We start from the raw sequence: 15,711 nt of genomic DNA on the forward strand, positions 1-15,711 counted from the left end.
TCCTAACTTGAATCAGATGTTGGATGCAGCAATTTCTAAGCTGAATCCCATCAAGGTGTAGCAAATGTAAAATAGATTAATGAGTGACCCTATACAGACCACTCCTTGCTCAGCTGTACGTTGCCACAAAGCTAATGCACAATCTCCAGATTTGTGCCTGTGTAGATAATCCAGGCTGAACTACTCTGTGCTTTCTAACACAACATGTCTTGTTTTCTGTATTTGTATCACACTGTCAGTTACCGGTAATATGTAGGAGAAGAAACAGTGATTCCTGCATTTGCGCAGGAGCTTATGAGATTAAAGTCACTTATCTAAAAACCCTATAATTTTCCCGTTATACCAAATGCATAGTCTGGCCATAGTATTTAGTAAAAGTGTATGATCTGGATACCAAACGATTATTATTTTTTTAAAGTTGCATTAGTCTAATCAGGCTAGAACACAGCAATTCTGGTTATATGGTTTTGTTAAACTGAGTTGTCATGGTTTGTTTCATCAAAAGGGCCTGTATAACTTGTAACTGAACACACACACTTTGATACTGTTCTACTGTAGCTCTGAAGTAGAACAACTGATTTAGGCATGTCGGAATGATGCACAATCATGCAGGAATGTGCAGCAATGAATCTGGAAGTAGCTACAAAATCTCATAAAGATGTCACAAAAAGGGGCGGGGCGGGCTCATGTGTGCTCTGCCAACACAAACGGGGGTCCTGAACACAACCCTCACGCAAAACAAGGATTGCCTATATTCAACTTCTTATCTGTCTCATAGGAATCTGCCATGTTAGAAAGAATTCCTCCTACAATTTGTATTATAAATCTGAGCACATTCCAGTGATGGAGGTGGAAGTTAGATTATAATAGCAACATTTTTACAGAATGCTCAAGCCAGCAGCCTAATGAATCCTAACTATGATTTTTGAGAATTTCTATACAGATTACATTAACAGCAGTTTGCTCTACATTCTCATTCCCTTTTAACATCCCTCTGAAAAAACTGAATTTTGAGCCAGACAATGAATAATTTACCTAACCACTGAGCTGATAAGCAATCTGGTTTATGTATATGTTTTATTCATTCTACAATATCAGTCAACAATTAATACAGAAAGATGGGACAGATATCTTAATAACCCACACGCAAGAAGTCTGTTGTAATAAGTAGTAAGCTGCTGCCACCTTCTGAAGAAAACCTAAAATTACTCTCTTTATAGAAGTCCATCTGATTGTGCATAACTACATACATATTCACAGTTAGGAAAGCTTAGTCCCTTCTCTAACCATTTGTGATGTCACAGTCTCAGATGTGAAAACTCTCAGGCAACCACCATTGGGAGACCGAGTGAGCCTGGCAGAAGTGGGTATTAAGGGGTTTTGGAGCGCTACTTTAATCAGGAAATGAATTTCCAAGAATTTTCAAATATTATTTTGTTGATCAGATCAAGCCCTACTCTGCCCCTAACTCAGAAATCACTCAGAACGCACACAGTCCGAGTTCTATCTCTCTCTCTCATACACACACACACACACACACACACACACAGTCAAAAAAAACTATGTTACAACAACAGCATTGAAAAAAGAATGAGTTCATATCTTAGAGGAACACCATCTTCCATGCAGAGGCTAAGAAGGTACTTAGGAAGGTACCTAGGCTCCCTTGCACCCTTGGGAAGGAGCTGTATCAGCACCTCCAAAGCCAGGAGAGACCATGGAGCAGAAACTCAAAAAGTTTGCTTTTCATTGCCTTTCACTCTCTGCCAATGACCCGCCGCAGCCATCAGGGTCAGGTCTGCTCTGCTACATCTCCCCTCCTCCTCCATTGGTCTATCTGTCTGAGTGCATGGACAGGCAGGCAGGCTCCTAGACACTCCAAGCCAGAGTGGAGAGGAATGATTTTTGCACCCTCTGCCCCTGCTCCCTCGGTGGGGCCTCACCTGGCCAATCCCTAGGTACATCCCTGCTCCCATGCTTGTCTGAAAGCAAAAGGCTGCAGCCCAATAGATGGGTTGCAAGCCTCTTGGGCACTCACATCTTCAAAGCAGGGCAACTTCTATCCCCACCCTGACTTCCATGCGTTGAATGACAAGTCAGGAAAGGATGCTATAGGTGGCAAGGAAAAGGGAATCTTGTTAGTCTACCAATCTACCAAAAGCACTCATTCATAGGTACAGAAAGCATTTACATAGTAAAAGCATCCCAGCATCTAACTATCTGTTATCTTATTTTATTGCAGCCTGTGAACAAACTATTGGATACCAAACCAATAAACACTAGGATGATTCTTCAACATCAACTTCATTGGACTGGTCATGGTGTTCAGATGCCTGATTATATCGTCTTCCAAAGCAACTACTCTATTCCCAACTTAAGAATGGAAAGTGAAATACTGGTGGACAACAAAAGAGGTTTAAAGATGCTCTCAAGGCAAATCTTTAAAAATGTCGTATAAGCACTGATAACTGGGAAATACTGGCCTGTGAGCGCGCCAGCTGGAGAACAACCTTTACCACAGGTGTCATGGACTTTAAAGCAGCACTCAGGGCTAAAAGGAGAAACAAGCACATTTGGCAAACCCTCACCATGATCAACTCCCTCCTAGAAGCCTATGTCCCCACTGTGGAAGGACATGTGTGTCCAGAATTGGCCTTCACAGTCACTTACAGACTCACTGTTAAGACTATGTTCATGGAAGACAATCTTACTTGGCTACGAGTGATTGCTAAAGAAGGTCTTCTCTGTGTTCTTTGCTGTAACTATTGTCAAGTACTGCAGGGGGGAAAGAGCAAAATGGGCATTTGGCTTCTTAATAGATTGTTTTGAACTACAGTAAACGGAAGAGATGCACGAAAGGAAAGAAGCACTGATGGCTGCCTTCAGAGGTTTATTGCTCTGTATCATTCAGAAATGTTTTAAAATTGCTTCATCTGGGGTGCTTGTTTAGTCTAATAAACTTCTACCACATATATAAATTCAGATACTGTTTTCCCTCTTCTAAGAGAAGCATGGACTAACTCAGATAAAAGTTTTTTTTTAATGCCAACAATAATAGACATTTCAAAATTTACTTAATTGAGCGTTCCACTACATTATAAAAGGAGTTAACTCTTCATGCAGAGTGAATGAACAAGGCCATCCATTCCATCAATGCACAGGCATTTTGGATAGTCAAAGTAATTTGTAGAGGATGGACCACTGGCATTTCCATTCTCTTCTTACCTAGGGATCCTGCTTGCAGACTTGAGTCCCATAACTCTAACTATCTCATCCTCAGTTACAAATGACCAGGAGTACAACACAGGGTGAGTATTAAGACAGCTGGCGGTGAATTAATTATGTAGTTAGGAATTTCTTCCTATAATTTAAAGCCAAGGGGGGAGGACAGAGGGGAGCAGCTGCCCCCCCCCAGATCAAGTAAAACAATAGAAATACTTAACTAACTGACCAATCACGTTGGTTCTGCCCCCCTTAACAAAGTCCTGCCCCCCTAACAGAAATCCTGGCTACACCCATGAGCCCATTGATTCCATTTGTTGCAAGAGGTGTTTATAGGTGTTCTGTCCTATGTTTACATTGTGTTCTGTTCTACCCTTAGCATCTGTGGATGCAAGGTTTGTTACACAGAAAATTAATAAATCAAATACCGCTTAATGCAGTTTTGGAAGGTTTTTGGAGACTCCGTTTGTTCTCCTTTGGAAGTATGCCAGCTTGTTGCGTGCACCAAGCCAGCGATCCATTTGGAACCGGGCAGATTAAGCACCAAAGCGCATGATTCGCGAGCAGCCAATCCCACTTGCCGTTTATACCCGGCCGGCTCTCGCGCATAAGCAGACCCGCATCTCCAAACAATCCCGCCTTCGGACGTGAAACATACGGCGTAGCGGAGAAAGAGGGAGCCGGGATCGACGGTCGCTGGGCGGAGCTTTCCTCGGGTTGCCCTCCCGCCTTCCGCAAGCGGGCGGAGGCTCGGAGGAGGCGGCGCCAAAGTGCGCCTCGGAGCTGTCCAGCGCTCGGTGGTGCTGATCGGAGCCGGGCTGTTCCCTCCGCGTCCCCGGCTGGCGCGGGGAGGGGCCACCATGGGGCGCCCTTCGCCGCCGCCTCCTCCGCCGCCTCCTGGGCGGCTCTGGTAGCGGCGGGGCTCTCCGCCTGCCCACCCAGCGTCCCCTCGGCTCTCTCCCTGGCCGGCCTCGCTGCGGCCCTCTCGGAGCCATGGCTGCGCAGGTGCCCGGCCCGACGGGCCTGCCTCTCTTCCTCTCGCTGCTGCTCTTGCCGCTGCCGGGGTGGGCGTCGGGGCAGCTCCGGTCGCCGGCGGCGGCGTCCGGGGTCGAGTCGCTGCTGGAGGAGTTCCGCCGCCAGCTGCTGCAGCAGGAGCCCCCGGGCGGCGGCGACGGAGGCGACGAGCTGGCGGAGGTGGCAGCAGGCCGCTGCCGCGGGGGGAACGGCGGGCCGTCGGGCTTCTTCTCGGCCAGGCCCGACACCATCATCCGCACCAAGGACTCCATTGCGGCGGGAGCCACCTTCCTCGACTCGCCGGGCTCGGTAGCGGGGCCCAGGCAGTGCCTGGACGCCTGCTGCGCCGAAGCCCGTTGCACTCTGGCCGTCGTGCAGCAGCCGCAGCAGTCGCCCGCCGCGCTGCGCTGCTACCTCTTCAACTGCACCTACCGCGGCCGCGCCGTCTGCCTCTTCTCCCCGCAGCGCGGCTACAGCAGCTACGGCCTGGAGCCCAGCAGCCGCCCATCCGCCCCGGGTAAGAAGGGGCCTTCCGTCCGAGGCAGCCGCCTTGGGGACGAGGCGCTTTTCGGGGCCCGGGAGGCTCTTGGAAACGGAGCGGTTTAAGGCCTGGAACTGAGCCATGGCTGATGGTCCTCACCTTAGACTTGTACCAGGGAGGAAATGGCAGTCGCTACAGGGTGGCCTTGTTTACATACTAGAGCTTCTGTCGGCGGGGGCGGAGAAGAAGGGGCCGGTTGGGGCGGGAGGCAGAAAGAGGGCAGCTCTTTCTCCTATGGTGACCCCATAGATAGAGTGAGATGAATCTTTGTACAGTATATATTATGTAGGCACCCACTGTGCTTCAGGCAGGCAGAGTGCATCTTTGTGCCATACCCTTTTTCTGCCTGGGCCCCCTTGATTGATTGATTGATTGATTGATCATTTATGTATTTAGTATACCACCCTTCACCTGCAGATCACAGGGCGGTTCACAACATCGTGTCCCTGTTACAGGCCTATGTAGTGGAGGGTGGGGAGCAAGATAGTGGGCTTCTTTTTTTATTTCCTTCTCAGCCCAACCTCTGCTCTTGTTCGAAAAGTATACATAAAGCTGACAGACAAAGTGGCAAAAGTGTCGCTCACTTCTCCTCTCCTCTCTCAATTCTGTGGGTGATATCCAACTGAGGGGTAAGCAACATGACATCCTCTGGATGTTGCTGGACTACAACTCCCATCACTCGTGCTGGCTGGGGCTGATGAATCTAACAACATCTAGTGGCTACCCCTGAACTAACATACAGTGGTACCTTGGGTTAAGTACTTAATTCGTTCCGGAGGTCCGTTCTTAGCCTGAAACTGTTCTTAACCTGAAGCACCACTTTAGCTAATGGGGCCTCATGCTGCTGCCGCACTGCCAGAGCATGATTTCTGTTCTCAGCCTGAAGCAAAGTTCTTAAACTGAAGCACTATTTCTGGGTTAGCGGAGTCTGTAACCTGAAGCGTAGGTAACCCGAAGTACCACTGTATATTTAGAGGAGACCCATTGAGATAAGTGTCCTTGGATTTCACTGGGTCTGCTCCAAGTAGGATTTAGGTCAACATCACTCTCTGGGTGGTATTCAACTAAGTTTTACTCGGAGTGGACCTGTTGAAATTAAGGAGCCTACCTTAGCCATATTGATTCATTTCAGTGGGTCTGCTCAGAGTAAAACTTAGTTGAATACCACCCAATGTATTGTTAAGGTCCTTCATGAACACACAAAGGCATGCATGAATTTCCTTCCACAACACGTAGCCGCAGTGCTTTTGCATTGGTGTCAAGCAGCTCCCAGTCAAAGACTCTCTGCCCACTCAGGTGGGGATGACACAGTGTCTGTGTCATTGGCGGCAGCCCTTGCAGAAGCATGACTCACTTGATTCTCCGCAAGGCACTTCCATGTAGAAATTAACACATTATAAACACACCAGTCATGATGTGCAGACACTGAGGATCTGCAGTGAATCACTGCTTTATATGTAGGAACATTGCTCATGCAGAATCTTCAAATGTTACAACCTTTGTCTGGACAATTTGTCAATTTCTACACATAGAAATCCTGTGATGAGTGAAGAGGCATGAGCAAGCAAGTCTGGCAGTTCCAAACATGCAAATGCATGCAGCTTTGGGCATTTGGGGAAGGGCACTTTCCTACCTTCATTTTCAGAGCACAAGAAGGTTATTGCAACTCATTTTGCATTACTTACAGAAGATATTTGCTCTCTTACAAGTAAATGGAAGGTTGCAGTTTAAGCATGCTAGTGCTGAGAAGACAAGGATGCCTTGATTATGAGCGGAGTGTTTTTTTCACAAGACTGGTGTGAACCACAGCCAGTTTTCAGACGTATGAGTCAAGGTCTTTAAGTTCTAGAGAAAAATGTGAGTACTCTCAGGCAAGCTATCTCTTTTCTTTCTTTTTAATTTGGTAAAAAGCAGGGAGAGAAACTTGCCTGGACTGAGAGGTCCATGCCTCTGCTTCTATTCTTCAACAAGTTTATTGCATTCGCTAGCAGAGAGAGCTAGTGAATGGAAAAGAGAAGTGAACTGCTGCAGCAACAACCGCACCTCTGCTCAGACTGGCAAGGGACCAGCATCAAGTGACTTCTATGTTTGTCCATTAAAGAGTGAGGATTTTCACCCCTTGGGAGGCTGTGGCAGCAGCTTCCCCAGAGAAAGGGGCATTGAGAGCCCTCAAAAGTTCCATAAAGGCTGCATGAAAACTGAGTAGGATCTCTGTGTGGCCTTCTCAGTCCTTTCCTTCCAGTCCAATGAGTATGCCTGCCTCCCTTCTCTTTCCCATCTCACAGTGCTGTGCCTTCACCATCCAGGTGTGTTTCTGTGAAGGCACTTGTGTGCCAGAAGAGAACTCAAAACTTGCCAGGGATGTGTGCTCTCTTTTCTTTTAGTAACCGGATTGCTTTTCTTTTATTTAGAAGCTGATGAGCCTCCTCTCAGCAAGGCAGGGAAAGACATTATGCTTCAGTTGCCCGTGAACTGGGTGATTCTAGATGGCCGAGAAAGTAGAGATGACCATGGGATCATACAGTATGAGTGGAGACTGCTTCAAGGTGCCCCTTCAGTTGATATGAAGGTACCTATAACTTTGAAGTGCAAGTTAATTATTTGCTAAATTTGGTCCTGGTATTGTGAAAATAACAAGGTGAACTTTTCAGAGTGCAATCAGATAAAATCCATATTGAGATGTTTTGGAGGCTGTAGACTGTTTAGTTGATATTCATTTCTCAAAGCTGGTATTTGTCAGGAAATTGGGTTTCTACACATATACATATACTGTATGCATATATTACAAATATATTACGAATATGGGCATTAAGCCTTAAAAGAACATGCCTTGCAAACATTCCTTCCTCATATTATGCATAAGGAAATGAATATGTGCTTACTATTATCATATATGGAATCCTGCTGTTTGGATTTATTATTTAGCCCTGCAGTTAGCATGAAATCTTCCTTAAAAAGGAAGAAGTTGAAATGGGTTGATCACCTTCCTGATTATTTTTTGATATTACTCTTAGGATACCACTGCACTTCTTATGGTCAAATATTTATTTTCTGGGCCTGTGCTCTTTGCTACCAAAAGAGCACTGGTCCAATATGCTGATGCTTTGCTGCGTTTTTACACTACCACTACTCCCTCTTTCCAATTTCAGTGTCTCTCTCTCTATATATATTCTTATCAGCTGCTTGGCAGACTTTCAGGTCTATGCTTGTGTCAAAGCATGGATGCTGGCTTCATTCAGTAGCATTCTGCGGGCTTTTGACTGTGTTACTATAAAATAGCAAGGTGTGAGGAGCAGGACTTGGTCAATTAATGCCTTGGTTTCTTTGGGACAGGTACCACAACCTGGAACTCTGAAGCTCTCTCATTTGCAAGAAGGGAAATACATGCTGGAGCTGACCGTGACAGACACAGCTGGCCAAAGAAGCTCAGATAATGTCTCAGTGACCGTACTTCCAGTGGGTCACTCCATGTTAGGTGAGAAAACGGTTGAAATAATATTTTTGCAACCATATGGTATCTGTCAAGCACTGTGAACTGAAGAAGAGAATGAGAAGTCTCATCGCACAAGCAAACTTACACTTGTGCAATGTTGATATTGCCCATAATTATGAAATTGACAGAGCTTACTCTCTAATGATGAGGGGAGAAAGGGTGTGCCATTAAGAGCTATCGTAATGCTTTTGTTTATTATGTATTATGTTGCTGCTGCTATCATTATCATTATTTAATTTATATGCCACAATGCCAAAGTAGGCTTGTAAGTGGCTTTAGAATTTATTTATTTATTTATTTATTTATTTATTTATTTATTTAACCATTTTTGGTGAAGGGCGGTATAATAATCTCCTAATGTATAGTTTCTGTAACTCCCATTCCAGCATTTCCAGTTTTAAACAACTCAGTTTAGTGGTTCTATTTTCATGTAACTTGAGAGTTGGTTTGTTACAGGATGTTTTGGGGTATGTTCTCGCTACCAGTTCCTCTGTGATGATGGTTGCTGCATTGATATCACCTATGCCTGTGATGGAGAAGAGCAGTGTCTGGATGGGTCTGATGAAGCTTTTTGTCAGAAATGTGAGTAAACAGCACATTGAGTTTACACGCATCTTTTACTTATGTACCTTCAAACAGACATTCTTCCTCTACAGCCTTGCAGAGGAAAAATGTCTGTTGACAGGAGGGGTTTGAATTCAAACCACACCTGCAGATGGGAAATTTCAATGGGGCTTGCTCTCACCAGCAATCTCCTGATCAGCATTGCAAGTGAGCTCCTTTGAAAGTGCATTCTCAGTGTCAGTCATCTGATTATTTGAGTGTTTAAACAACATACACACACACACACCCTAAAGACAATGTCTGTGTTTTAATTTATTCAGTTACTTCAGGACAAAAGACAATAACTCACCCAGCCACTAGCTTCATCCAGCAAAACAGCATTGGACAAACTAACGATGTCAACAAGGAACTTGCATTTGAAATCACCCAGAAAACTACTGTAAGCAATCAAGCATCTGATGCAGACAAGATCAACAAATCATCCTCTCAGGGACCAAAGAAACAAATTACTGGGTTAATGCCAGGTATAATGAATATACCTTAAATATCTCTGACATTATCACACTGCAAGTTTGAAGTCATGTTTTGCAGCATTAGTATAGTTCTCAGGATGCCTCTTCCTAAGCACTTATAACCAATACAGGCAACACTATGTTGCTAAGCACCTGTACTTGCAAGACTAACTTGGACAAAAATAAAGACCACCCTCCGGTGCAGAATTAATTACACTTAAGCCCATTGATCTCATCTCAATTAAATTTGAAGAAAATGTTGCATGTTCTGATCCTGCTCATAGAAGCACTGTTTTCCCTCCCACGCACATGTCTGATCATGGAAGTATTTATCATTGTGTATTCTATGAGTAAGAAAGTGTTCTCACCCTGGTTAATTCTGGTAGCTCTTACTGTCATGTGCAAATTTAGAGCTGTATTCCGCATTTCTGAATTATCAAACGTCACGTAGAAAGTCTTCCTTGGCTGGTGTAACATGATACACCTTCATCTTGGACACGGGAAAGGTTGTCAGAATGACCCTGAGCCTATACTTCTTACCATTTTGCTGCATATTCCAATACACATATATTCCAATACACATTTCACCCAGCATCTGGCTCTAATAGGTGCCATATGGTCTCCGTAGCCGATTACTTTTGTGTGCAAATTACTCTTTTGCCTTTTCTGCCTGTGATTCAATTAATAACGTGAGATGGACACAGTTCTAGCCACTGATGCGGAAAGAGCAGAAGTAGTCAGGCATATTAAAGCAAAAACAAAATCCAACAGTTTCGTAGTTAAGAAACTGAAGTGCTATAAAATAGTGACAACCATTAAATCACATACTTAATGCAATAAGTACCAAACTTTAGAAAAGCTAAATCCTGGCTTATTTTTAGATGTTTTAGAAGACATAATGTTTATAGTTTCTTTTTCCTGCTTTAATCGCAGAGCTGTGCTTGGTGCCTCCTGCCGCTGGCCCCTGCAATGGCCATTTCCCTCGCTGGCATTTTGATGCTTTTTCTGGCACTTGCATACATTTCGTCTATGGCGGCTGCAAAGGCAATGAAAACAACTTCCTTCAAGAATCAGACTGCCTTGCTGAATGTGTAAAAGCTCATGGTAATAATCAGTCACTTTTTTTTTAGAAGAGGGGAATATTGCAGTACAACATAGCTGCAGAATCTCTTGGTTTTTTAGCTCAGAATAAGCCCCTTGAAATCCCGGGAGCTGCTTGAATAATCCTCTTATTAGATGACAGGAAATTTGCAGTGGCAGCCAGGAACAATACTAATGCATCTGCAGCCTGTTAAGAGATGCCGAAGAGGAGCCCCTATGCTTCTGCTTGATGACAGCACTCTATGTGCTGTAGTTACTGGAAAAAACATAGAAGGGAGGGCAGACTGTAAAGCAAATGATTTGTTATGTATATGGAATATGACTTATAGCTATATATCCTGCTCCATATTTACAGACTCTAAAACCTCAGGGAAAGACACAGATTATAAAAATGAAAATAACATTGTGGTGTTAAAGGGCACTCCCATCGAAAAGAGCCATCCGGTTCCAGAAGCAGGTAATTACAATGCTGTATTTTTAAACTAACCCTCAGAGAGTTAGGTGTCACTGAACGTTTTAATTCCCATTAATGTGCAGAGTGGGACTGATTCGAAACAAAACAAAATGCCTTAACAATACAATCTTAACAACTTGCATCATCAATTAATCACAAACTACAGGAATAACATCCCTGCATGATGGTTATCTCCTGGATTGGGTCAGCATGCCCATGTACCCCTGCCTAAGCTTCCTTTGCTTCTTGCATTTGCTGTTGTAGCTAGTCTGACATGGGTGGCACTGTGGTCTAAAACACAGAGCCCCTCGGGCTTGCCAGTCAGAAGATCGGCGGTTCAAAAACTCAGCATGATCCTGACATAATATATGAGAGCTAGGTTTGTAGTATCATCCCTATGACATGTAGGTTAGCACAAAGTATTCTTACAGCAGTTGACAAGTGATAGTATGCACTTCTTTTCCGACAAAGATTTGTTTAAGGAAAAGGCCATCTATTTAGTTTCCTAAGGCAGAACAAGCTGGACTTTACAGAGAAACTTTTTAAATCACAAAAGCAATGGTGGGCTTATTTCCTGGTAATGACCCCTGTGTGAGGGTGCATACAGACTTACATAATTTTTGCACAACCACACTGCAGAAGCATATGTGCTGCGTTTTAGACACACAGTCTTCTCTCTCCTATTGACCTCAGGGAAAACCTGTTCTTCCAGTTTGCAGCAAATGCCAGCTTTGCACAGTTCTCATGGGTACTGTGTCCATGCCAAAGCCTGCAAGGTTATCCAGTATGCAAAAAGCGTAAAGCAAGTGTTACTATTATAAGAAAAAAAGGGGCAGATTGATCAGCTAAACATGCAGGATGCTCAGAATGGGGAGGGACACAGGGGGAGATCAGCCTTCAGCTTGGAGGTTGTGTGCTCATATTTTTCAGAGTGAAGGCAAGGAGAGAGAAATCTGTAGCACTGTTTTCCTATTTGCAGGTATAAGCTGTTTGCAGCGTTGATAGCCCTAAGCACTAAATTTCATGTGACCACATTTCTTTCCTAGAAGTAGAGGATCCAATTTTCATCATCAGATATACAGTCAAAATTCTGCTGTAACTTGCAGCCATGGCAAATAAAAAAGAAATGTGTTGAAAACTGGCCTAAGCTTTATCTAGGTGCATGCTCAGACAGTAAAACAGTGCTCTGTTTATCAAAGTGACATAGGCAACCATCTGGTAATATTGCTACAAAGTCTCAATGGCAAGGTGGTTTTAAAACAGTTTCACTAGGCAAAAGTTATGTTTTTGTGCCCAAGGGGAGAAAAGCACTGTTACTTACAATTCATAGTAGCTGCCTGGCTCTTCAAAGGCACCTTCCCCTTAAACCCCAGCATTGAGCATCATACCTGCAAGGCACTCTTGCAAAACTTGGAATTGTTTTACTGGAGACCAAGCATTCTCTGTTAACTTTTTAAGAAAATCCTTTTCTAGTAATTGGGACAGCAACCGGTGTTGAATGTTTTAAGTGGCTTGACATTAGGGATGAAAGATAATTTGGTTCATTCCACATTTTAATGCAAACCTACGTATTTTGCAGTTCCCAAAGCAACACACAAACCACAAGACAGCTGTCCTTTGAAATTCACACTTTTCCAAATTTTGTGGTGCATCTCTTCAACCCAAAACTATGTATATTAGGGAAAAGTGTGTAAAACCAAAAATGATAGTTAGGAAAAATAAGGTACAAAAATATTAGGGGGGAAATTACTTGGGGGGGGGGAATGTATATTCAGCAAAATGGCATACAAAAATGTATGTATTAGAAGAAATATACACTAACATGCTGGTGAATTATTATTATTATTATTATTATTATTATTATTATTATTATTAATTTGGCTTTATATAGCACATTCTTGATTAGTTCCGGTGATAACATTGTTTAACTGCTTCTTTCTTTCCCTTTTAAAGGTGCTGTCCTCCCTTTGGCTCTTGGGCTGGCCATCACGGCTATGCTGCTGCTCATGGTAGCTTGCCGACTTCGGTTAGTGAGACAGAAACTTAAGAAAGCTCGGCCCCTGATGTCTGAGGAATCCGATTACCTCATAAATGGGATGTATCTCTAAAGCAGGGTTCAGGTGACTTCCCTTTCCTTGAGCTTTCCTCAAAAAAAGTGTGCCTCTTGCATCTTACACTTTCCTTTTTTTTAAAAAAAGTAAAAACTCATATTTAAAGAGAAAACGCAGCAGCCACCTTCTAAAAGATTCTTTCTAACATCAGTGGTAGAGATGTTTGTAGCTGCACCAGCAGACAGACCGACTTCCCTCTGCCAGAGCTCTAGGACTATCCTGTGCTTGCCAATAAGGCAAATTCCATCTTACTGGGTTGTGTATCGGTTCAGTCCCACGAAAATACTGCCATATCTAAGGTAATGTGGCTGGAGTTAGCTCTGCGATGGATTAAATGCCATGTTCTCCAGGAACTGCCCTCTCCTTGTAATCCATAATACTCACTCAGTTCTTTTTTGCAAAGAAGCATCATGCAGTGTTACAGCACCACTTTGAATATTGGTTTCTGGGTGGCTGATGATCCACATTGCTGCACCACTCCCATGTCCCAAGGGATGGCACAGGCCAGGGCATGGAAAAATACAGCAGTCATATAAGATCCTAGACACATCTATTTCCTGTTGTGTTGGCTCTCTGCATCTGGCCTTAGGTGAGAAATTAGATTCCTTTGACATAAATGATCTTTCTTTAGCTTCCTTTTACAGAAAGGATATTTATTTGCTAATTTAAAACCAGTATTTTATTTTATTTTTAAATAACATGGCACTATTATCACTTCAAGATTGGTTCAAATAGAAGCATATTTTTCTACTCATCTAATTGCCTGGGGTTGCTTCTCACTTGTCACAGGCATGGGATTATTTACAAGCCACCCTGTTAAAGTGCAGAGTTTCCCAAGGTGAAACATTAGGCTCGGTCTAGACAGGCAGCAAAACGAAGTACTTGGATCTTAAAGTGGTATGAGTGGTTTGTATCACTTCAGACAGTGGAAAAGGGAAGAGAGATGTTTTAGTGTTCCGTTATACAAAAACAAACCTAGCAGCACAAACAGAAGGACCGTAGGGGAGACTGCCCTCTGCTATGATACATTTCTAAACACAGTGAGGATTCCCACCCTTCAAGCAATCTCTTTATCATGGGCAATGAGCAGCATTATCCCCTGCTTTAAACTGAAGATCAAAAAGATAATAGCATCCCCAGCAGTCTGAAGTTGTACACTCTATGCTAATAGCTCAGGACTCTGCCACCTCATTGTGCTACAGATATGGACTAGGCCTTATGTTTAGCAACACATCCCATTGCTGCTATTGATACAACGCTGCCTGCTTTCATGGAGCTTGAAAGATTCTTGCTAATTGGACCCTCACAGCGAAGTTAAAGTTTCAGTAGCTGCATCAATTTTAAAGCTCATCCCGTCGTCTGATGACTTCAATGTATGACTGAATTGTCGGAAGTGTTCGTTATGCAGTAAAGTTTGTAGTCTGTGTTATCAGCTTTTGTGTGTGAACCCTCCTCTTTATCCATCTGTGCAAAGAAGTTCCCATCCGAGGACCCAGGTGCAAATCAATGCAGAAAAGGCATGCAATGATTCTGTATGTCTCTCTTATTCTAACGAACTTACAACTTTGAATCCTACCCCAGACCTCCACATTGCCAATGTCCCAACCTGATAATGTAAAGTAAGAGATAATAAACCTATTTTATTCTTAATACCTTGCAAAATACTTGTTTTCCTTTCAATAACTGTGTAAACAAAAATCTATGTTAGCAGGGTTCTGTGTTGTTGCAAAACAGTGGAACCATAGAAACAATTCTAGAACCATAGAATTACAGAGTTGGAAGGGACCACACAGGTAATCTAGTCTGTGATAGCTGCACATGCATTCCTTTTACATTTCTGCCCTATTATAATATGAAGTTGTGTCTTAAACAATAAAAGGAGCCAGTGTCAGAGCTGAGAACAGAGGAAAGGTTCTGGAGAAACCAACTAAGGGGAAGAGAGGTAGCCAGGGCTGTTTTTATTCTTAGCATATAATTGATCTCCTGCATTTCATTAGCTCAGCCCCTCATCCAGTTTCTGCTTTATGTGCAAACTGCCTAGACACATGAAAGATGGCCTCATCATGCCTAGCTGGGTTCTAAAACCTACTGCCTGGAGCTGGGCTTCACTGCTGAACATGCGGTTCTCAAAGGACACTTGCACCCAAAATGATCTCCTCACATAGCAAATTAGCATATGAAGCTGAGGCTAGAAACCTTCTCCTTGACAGCCAGTTTGCCATTTACCACTTTGCTAAGAAGCAGGCCTCTGTGGAGCTTGAAAGCAGCAGGTCTGCTGCTGTTACCAGCTGCTTTGCATTATTAACTGATTAAAAAGAGAAACATTTGTGTTAAGGCTTTGCTGTTAGTTCTCTAACCAATACTGCCATGTACAAATTACTTGTTTGTCACAAAATTATGGTGAATGTTACGTGACTTTTAACAGTAAATTGACAGTACTTTCAGGTATGTGGCATTAATGTATACTTTTGCACCTGCTTCTCAAGTGTGTTGTGAACCTTCTACTTTGAGAAATCATGTATCCAGGGTGGAAGTGCTACTGTTAAGGAAAAGCCCCACTACATGCTAATGTAGCTGCACGCTGCTTTGCTCCATCATCTTTGATTGCCTTTCCTTGCTTATCAGTTTGGAGTTACCTCATTTTTTTGTCCAAATGCTAAGCTTTACAAATAATTGTTATAATTTTTCACAGCGGCAGG

The 15,711-nt window shown here is 43.4% G+C and overlaps 1 protein-coding gene across 1 annotated transcript; it reads left to right on the top strand.

Moving 5' to 3' along the window:
* The first annotated feature begins 3,837 nt into the window (after positions 1-3,837).
* LRP11 (LDL receptor related protein 11) lies at positions 3,838-14,662 on the top strand. The gene is made up of 8 exons (XM_083435029.1): positions 3,838-4,753; positions 7,189-7,346; positions 8,111-8,252; positions 8,727-8,852; positions 9,155-9,358; positions 10,280-10,450; positions 10,803-10,904; positions 12,855-14,662. The coding sequence occupies exons 1-8, from the start codon at positions 4,216-4,218 to the stop codon at positions 13,007-13,009; spliced, it is 1,596 nt and encodes a 531-aa protein (XP_083291155.1). The 5' UTR covers positions 3,838-4,215; the 3' UTR covers positions 13,010-14,662.
* Positions 14,663-15,711: the final 1,049 nt, after the last annotated feature.

The sequence above is a fragment of the Podarcis tiliguerta genome (assembly GCF_965153285.1).
Source record: "Podarcis tiliguerta genome assembly, chromosome: 3".
Taxonomy (NCBI): domain Eukaryota; kingdom Metazoa; phylum Chordata; class Lepidosauria; order Squamata; family Lacertidae; genus Podarcis; species Podarcis tiliguerta.

Bases quoted from the DNA above. Each gene is read 5' to 3' on its own strand.
- LRP11 (XM_083435029.1), top strand. From the start codon at position 4,216: ATGGCTGCGCAGGTGCCCGGCCCGACGGGCCTGCCTCTCTTCCTCTCG. The intron at 7,347-8,110 runs GTACCTATAACT...TCTTTGGGACAG, and splicing joins CCCCTTCAGTTGATATGAAG to GTACCACAACCTGGAACTCT. The intron at 9,359-10,279 runs GTATAATGAATA...CTTTAATCGCAG, and splicing joins AATTACTGGGTTAATGCCAG to AGCTGTGCTTGGTGCCTCCT.